Source organism: Triplophysa rosa, linkage group LG14, assembly GCF_024868665.1.
Source record: "Triplophysa rosa linkage group LG14, Trosa_1v2, whole genome shotgun sequence".
Taxonomy (NCBI): Eukaryota; Metazoa; Chordata; class Actinopteri; order Cypriniformes; family Nemacheilidae; genus Triplophysa; species Triplophysa rosa.
The window spans coordinates 12,279,466-12,287,024 of NC_079903.1; the positions used below are offsets into that span (position 1 = coordinate 12,279,466).

At 38.0% G+C, this 7,559-nt stretch overlaps 2 protein-coding genes across 5 annotated transcripts in view; both read left to right on the forward strand.

The window, feature by feature from the left end:
- The first annotated feature begins 192 nt into the window (after positions 1–192).
- Positions 193–3,127, forward strand: tnfaip1 (tumor necrosis factor, alpha-induced protein 1 (endothelial)). Of its 2 annotated transcripts, none has more exons than XM_057350712.1 (7): positions 193–382; positions 748–1,081; positions 1,190–1,359; positions 1,450–1,533; positions 1,631–1,683; positions 1,783–1,978; positions 2,131–3,127. In XM_057350712.1, exons 2-7 carry the CDS (start codon positions 859–861, stop codon positions 2,206–2,208), a joined length of 804 nt encoding a protein of 267 aa, XP_057206695.1. In that variant the 5' UTR covers positions 193–382; positions 748–858; the 3' UTR covers positions 2,209–3,127. The 2 variants fall into 2 exon arrangements, with proteins under 2 accessions (XP_057206695.1, XP_057206693.1); XM_057350710.1 differs by having other exon boundaries at positions 198–382; positions 2,058–3,127.
- Positions 3,128–3,448: 321 nt separating this feature from the next.
- Positions 3,449–7,559, forward strand: part of sgsm2 (small G protein signaling modulator 2) — a 54,935-nt gene continuing 50,824 nt past the window's right edge. For 2 of the 3 annotated variants that reach the window (XM_057350708.1, XM_057350709.1), the window contains exons 1-2: positions 3,450–3,719; positions 6,915–6,990. In XM_057350708.1, coding sequence (XP_057206691.1) covers positions 3,660–3,719; positions 6,915–6,990 — 136 coding nt within the window. In that variant the 5' untranslated portion in view covers positions 3,450–3,659. Of the gene's footprint in view, positions 3,720–6,914; positions 6,991–7,559 lie in introns of all 3 variants that reach the window. The other variant, XM_057350707.1, reaches the window with a different exon arrangement.

Below are 7,559 nucleotides of genomic sequence, written 5' to 3' on the forward strand. Positions count from 1 at the left end.
AATGCATTGTTAACATAAGTTGCATTGTTTTTTAATATTGGTTAATTATTGTTATTGTTATTATGTATATTTAAATAATTATCAATATGTTATACAATCGTTATGGCTTCACCGTCGCAGGGAACTGAACTGTACTACATTACTAACTTATTACATCTACAAACCAATGGGTGGCAGTAAAATCTTGTCACGTTTCAACCTGTTGCATGCGCTTACAAAGAAGAAGAGACTAGAGCACCCTCGTATGTGTCACTCCTAAAAATACAACGGGTTTTGTTTTATAAACAGATATTCTTCCTTGTCAGGTGTTATAAAAGCAAACTGACGCATTGATCAAGAGTTAGGGATAGGTTAAACTCCCACCAGTTACGGGAGTAGATTGGTAAGTCTTCTGGAAAAGTTCTTTTTTGTGACTAACAAACTTTTACATTTAAATTTACTGTGTGTTTATAATACTGCAATGTTCACGTTTTACCCTAGCTTTAAATGCAGATGTTCGCGTACTAGAGTTAAGCAATCTGTTAGATAAAACGACAAGCTTTGTTTTTAATTTAGTGATGCTTAACGTTAGTTTACGTCGTACGAGATACAACCACAAATTACTTTTTGTCTTTTTAGTTGGTCTGTCAGTCAACCAAGTAAGTTTCTAGAGTGCAAAGCGGTACTTGTAAACTTTTTGAAAAATAAGTTTGTATGCATGTACTAAAGTATAACATATCCTAATATTAAAGTTGTTCGTTTTTTAAGGATATGTGTAAAAGCAAGGTTTGGGATCACTAGTCCTGCCCAGCAGCATTCACCACGGCGGGGGAAATCAAACCCCTTGTGTTCAGGGTGGTTATCTACCTACAGCGGGACATGTCAGGAGAGAGCTGCTTGCACCACCAGCTTCAACCACAGACCGGGCCCGTTGTGTCAGTCTCTTCCAGGACTTGTCCCAAGGCCAAGACAGGAAACAAATATGTGCAGCTCAACGTCGGTGGAAATCTGTACTTTTCCACTCTTCAAGTGCTCACCCGGCAGGACACCCTGCTCAGGTCCATGTTCAGCGGCAAGATGGAGGTGCTCACTGATAAGGAAGGTGAGCTGTTTAGCCAGTGCAGAGCCACTTCTAGATGACATATAACCTCTTTACACTTGGCCCGCAGGCTCTGTAAATTTAGTGACAGGGAGTTCTCTGTTTTTTTAGGTTGGATTCTAATTGATCGCTGTGGGAAACACTTTGATTCAATTCTCAGCTATCTCCGTGATGGATTTGTGACTTTGCCCAAAAGCAGACAAGGTATCATGGAGCTTCTGGCAGAGGCCAAGTATTACCAGATCCAGGGGTTGATAGACTTGTGCCAGAGGGCCCTGCAGGTCAGCTGAGACTTATGAGAAAACACAGAATGATTGAAAAAATAGGTTTATTCAGTTGATGGGTTCGCTCTTGGCTTTCTGTGTTTTCAGGATAATCAAGAAAAAGCGCTGTGTGTTATCCCAGTCATAACATCTCCTAAAGAGGAGGAAAAACTTCTACAAGGCTGTATAAGGGTGAGAGTTTATTGCAATGTAACTATTACTTTTCAATGCATTAATGTCTTTCGGGATTTCTGTATATAACCGCAAAATACACTTCAACAAAATATAGCCTGTCATAAAACTGCTCTACAACCGAGGGAACAACAAATATTCCTATACAAGGTAAATATGTTTTTTACAAACATGGATTGTGCTGTAACATTAAGATTGGCTTGGTTTCAAAATATGAATTATTGTTTCGGCTTCCTCAATCTTTCTCAGCAACTCGGATGACAACTTGCTAAAGAATATCGAGTTGTTTGAGAAGCTGTCACTGAGCTACAGTGGTCGTGTACTGTTCATCAAAGATGTGATTGGAGACGAGATCTGCTGCTGGTCATTTTACGGTCAGGGCCGAAAGCTGGCAGAAGTCTGCTGCACATCCATTGTGTATGCTACTGAGAAGAAGCAGACAAAGGTAAATATCTTAAGGCTATAACACTCACTGCCTGACAAAATATCTAACATCAAGGAACACCTGTAAATGCTCTCCGCAGGTTGAGTTTCCAGAGACACGGATCTACGAGGAGACATTAAATGCCTTACTTTATGAGACTCTCCCGTTCCCAGATAATTCTCTGTTGGAGGCCACCCGCAGATGTAACAATTGTTGCTCGCACAGCGAAGAGGAGGAGGCTGTGGAGCTGAGGGAGCGTGTGCGTCGCATTCACGTCAAAAGATACAGTACTTATGATGACAGACCACTTGGACATTAGCCGAACTGTGAATGAAGGCAATTTCTATTTTACAAGTCATTACCAATACAAGTTGCCTATTGGTTATATGAATTCAAGAGTAGGCTTGACAATCTGTGTTTTAGATGAAATACCAGCTTGAGAGTTTTTGCATTAATGTACAAAGGTTGAAATAGCTGTCAGGTATTAATTTTAAGTTACCTCAACATTTTACTTTTTTTTTTTAAGCAAAACACTTGACAGAAATGACTAAACCCAATCATAGAAATTGTACGTTTCATAACATTGAAAGCCAAGATGAATCTGTGAAATGGTTTCTGCTAACCTTACTGGAATATGTACTACTTTGTAATCATGCCTTATGTCTTTATGTCGTGATTTAAGATGAAATGATTTATTAACTAGATTTGATCAAATCATACATTGCAGTTGCAAATGACAATTGCAAAATGACTGTAATTATGACTGCTTTTAATGCCTACTGAATGAAAGAATGATCTTTACATTTATGCATTTAGCAGACGTTTTTATAATTACTTGGGGTCGATTTAAAATTAAATCAAGGTATACATGTTTCTAGGGAATTTAACCCATTATCTTTGTGCTGCTAACGCGATACTCTTCCAATCGTGCTACAGGGACATGATCTATTGTTTTTCTCATCTATTATTTACTCAGTGTTTCGCAATGGGTTGTTTTGATATAGTATCTATATATTTTTATTTGGTTACCATTAGAGATTGTAGAGCAATGATAAATTGTGCCACCAACAGCAGACTTTCAGAGTGATTCCAGGCCTTATGCCTTTACACTAAAACTGGTACATTGGCTTTAAAACGTGTAGTTTCAACTAAATTGACATTTGGATTTGATCTTGTGCTGTCTTTCTTTAGAAATGTGTGTCATTTTGCTAGCACCTGTGCCATTTTAGACGATATTACACACCTGTGTTTACCATTTCAAGATGTGAGACTATTATTATCAGTATCACGTATCTTTTGAATCCAGTCAGTCAAATGCACTTCAAGGCATGGTGAACGTCTATAATGACAATGCTCTGATTCCTTAAGCGCCTCCATCCGAGCTGTCAAACGTGGAGAGGAGCTAAAAATAAATCGCCGTCACTGAACAGCCCTTGGCATACGGCGCGTGAACAGATTTATCCCATTGATCAACAATGCAGAGGGGGCGGGGCCAGCGGTGATTGCGTCATAAAGGAACGGAAGATGGCTTCACGATGCGCTATAGCGGTGCTTAGATGCGTCAACGCTCAGCTGTCAGGGCACACGTTTATATGAAAAGGAAGGAAGGAAGGAAGGATAAAGAAATATTGGGGAAGAAGACTCGCGAGCCATCCAGGTTTATGTCTCCTGACAGTGTGTGTTTGTTGAACAGTCAGGGACAATGAGTTCGACCACAGATGAAGAATTTAAAGAGAAATTACTATGGAACGTGAAAAGAGAAGTAAGTGTGATTTATTTCATTGCATTGTGTTTTTAATTTTCTTCTTTTGTTTTGGGTTGTATGCTGAAAATTAAGTAAAGCGCGATTAGTCCACGTTCGCGATATATTGTTGCAATGGGTCCAAATGTGAGGAATGCGTTTTATTACATGCAATTTGAAGTTTGGGATGCGCTTATGTTTACAGTGCATCAATGTGTAACGAGTTGCAATGGCCAGAAGCCACACATTCACATTTATACCTGTTCACCTGTAGAGCTGAAGGGGCATGGACAGTTTCTTCCTCGTCCGCCTATGTACTACTTAATATGTAACTTAATATGACCGCGAAGGACTCGCAATCTATTGTGATCTATAGGTTCCACCCCGTAGACGGGATTAAACCGAGCAAAACCAGGCTAAACCATGAGAAATAAGGTGTTCGTGTCGAATAGTCGACCTGCTTGTTGTAAAGTAAACAAATGAAAAATGAGTTGACTGGGAATATGCTTTGCAAGATTTTGAGCTGGTCGACAAACCATTAACAGATACTTTTGACCACGTGAAGTTTATGTATAACGTTGTTTTAAGAGAAAAAGAGCTACTGAATAGAAAAGGGGATTGGTTGATGGCGCTGCGTCTGTCATGTGCCTCTCTTTCGCCGCCTTCACTTGAGCTGGGTTTTGAGCCTACTATTTACAACTTTAAAATGTGGAAACAATGCAGTAATTTTATGTTACATATGGATATCAACGGGCTAGGCTTTATTTTTTGTAAGTTGACTGACTGAAGCACCATACAGTTACATTTATCTCTGCATTAAATGCACAGTTCACCCAAAAATGAAAATCCTGGCATGAAATACTGACTCTCAAGTTGTTTCAAATCTTTATAAATTTCGTTGTTTTGCTGAACGCAAAGAACGATATTTGAAAGAATGTTTGTAACTTAACAGTTATGGGGCACTATTGACTACCATAGAATGAAAATATTTTCTTACCACCAGTTCTTGTCTTTTTTCTATATTTAAAATAGTTAAAGTAATCTGACTACTTATCATAAATGTGTAAGTCAATAACAAACAAAAATTTAATAATGAAACTTAATAGGTTGATTTTGTTGGTCTCTAATCCTTTATACATGAATATTTAGCAAAATACATTGATATTCCATAGGATGACTTGATAAGACAATCACATTGAGTTTGACATGGTTTTCAGTCCAGGCACTGTGACATTAAAGAAGCTATTACATTATTATTCATCAGTATAATTAATATCTTTCACCTCATAGAGCTATTTTTATATTAGGTCCCTATGAATAATATATCTTGAATGAATTGGAGCAAAGAATAGACGATCTAAATTGGCACCAAGATGTCTCATCTGTAAGAGCAGACTGTGTCCACATAGCTGATCCAGCATCTAGAACTTAGTTCATGCGTGTGTTCCTGGCAGATGTCATTTCTCACAGTGGCAGAGGGCATGTTTAATAGATGCCAAAAAATGATGTTAAGAAGAACTACACTCATTGTGACGGTATAGATAAGTTCTACCGCATTCGGCCTCAGGTGCCTTGAGGTAATAAGGAAATAAATGTTTAACATCACCTTGTTCATCAGACTTTGAAGAACGTCTGTGTGTCACATAATCTTCAATGTTTTTCCTCTGCAAAGTTCTTTGTTCTTAACTTATTTCATCTAAATAGAAATGGGGTTAAATGAGAATTACATTATTGTTTTTTCAAGCATTTGCCCTGGAAGTGCTTGCTATATAATAATAGAAATCATAAATTGTTCTTGGTGTGTAATATTAAGCATAAAACATTAGGCACCATTGAATTTATATGAGAACATCAAAAGAAAAAATAAACAAATCTGAAAATTACAGCCCTGGTTCCGGAAAACCTTCCGGTTTTCTTCCCACCTCTGCCTCGTTTTCGATTTCAACATGGCAGCGGAGTGAAATCAGTCTATTGACTTTCTTTGTATTACAGCTCAGGTCTCTGTCACTTTAAGCAGCAGTCAGCCACCTCCTGGTTGCCTAGCAACTGAAAGCATCAGCAGCTACCTAAGAAGTTAAATTGCATCAGTGGACGATTAATACAGCTGCATGAAGCAGGGATTGTCAGAAATGCCTTCAATAAGAGCAAAACAAGTTTCATTTTGCCATTCTCTCCTTTTTACTCTTAATATTTATTGGCTTGCATAGTGATATTGATGTGCCAATGTCTTGCAATGCTCTGTTATATATAATAAAACAAAATCAGTATTTAATCTCGCTATCTGTGGGATTTTTGAATAGAGCTGCTTCATAGTCTGTTTCCTAGCTTTAACTGTTGTGTAGTTGTTAACTATAAGCTGTAGGAGAGTTATGCCATGCTTTGTGTTGACTAATAGACTGTGAATTAACTGAGCATATGAGTGCAGAGATATCCATTGTGTAACGTCCACATATTGCGTGTGTGTGTTCAGAATGACAAGGTCCTCATTGTCCTTTTTTCAGCTGTAAACGTCCATGAGTGATGACTTCATTAAAGTCATTGATATCGCTGTCAGTTTGGCTGGAAATGGCTTTTGATTAGGATTGGGTATCGTTTAATTTTAGCGATTCCAATTTCGATTCTGATTCTTATCGATTCCCAGTTGAGATTCTATGAGTACAATACGAGGCTGTGCTAAGTGTTTCCTCTGGCATACGTTAAACATTTACTCCGTACCATTTCCGCATCCAACCATTTACAATCATTCTTGGCTCATTATGTAATGTGACCGATGTCTACTGCAGTTCACATCCAAAACTTTTTAATTTTCCTCTTCCAGTCATTCAAAAGACATCATCCTTTCAATTGGCTGCGTGTCAAATCTCATACCGTAGAGCGCACACAAGTCATGCCTGTAATCAGCAGATGTCCGTAATTTGCTTGCCGCTCAATGCTACAATTACCCTTCTGCTGTTCTTCAAATTACACAAACAGTATGAAACAGCCTGCGAGGATTGTGATTAATTAGTCTGGAATCTGCTCTTCTGTATTGACATGCGGAAGAAAAAATATGACGGAGACTCATTCTACACATTCCTCGCACTCCTAACTAAAGCGTTTGTGGTTACGCTGTCGCAAATAATTTGTTGCTTTTGTGTTCCACGTTCGAATGTGTGGAAAGATTTGTGTTTCTTGCCCATCTTGGCCGATCCTAATGACTTTTCTTTCCATGTCCAGGTGAAGCAGATAATGGAGGAGGCTGTGACCAAGAAGTTTGTGCACGAGGACAGCAGCCACATCATCGCACTTTGCAGTGAGTACAAAAAGAGCAATTTTTTCTGAACCTCATGTACAACATAGAGCAAATTAGGAGACATCTCATGACTAGGGCTGTCACGATTATTAAATAATCGTCTCATCGCGATTGTTTGACCTCATCGCTATGATTTCGGATCATCGCAATTATCGCACATCTCTATAGAAGACACTAGGGGGAGCTGTAGTGCATCTGCATATTGCATATTTTAGTGTATATATTGTTACTAAAGCATGGTAATACTTGTAAAATGTACCACCACAACACAATCACTTAAAAAAATAAAAAAAACATATACAAATTACCTGCAGTACAATTTAATATTATTTAAGCAAATCTCAGTGTGAAAACCAGTCTACCAAAATTTCATTAACACACAAGTAAAATTTTACTGTAGTCTTGCAAGTGAGAAAAAATTTGAAATCAAATTTTAATGGTGGCTTCAATTCACACCTGATCAATTTACTTAATTTACAAGTATTTGGTGGTTGTATTATTGACAGGTAAAAGCCTAAACCTTAAATATACGATGACCCAATTTTTTCCGATGTATTTCCAAGAAAAAA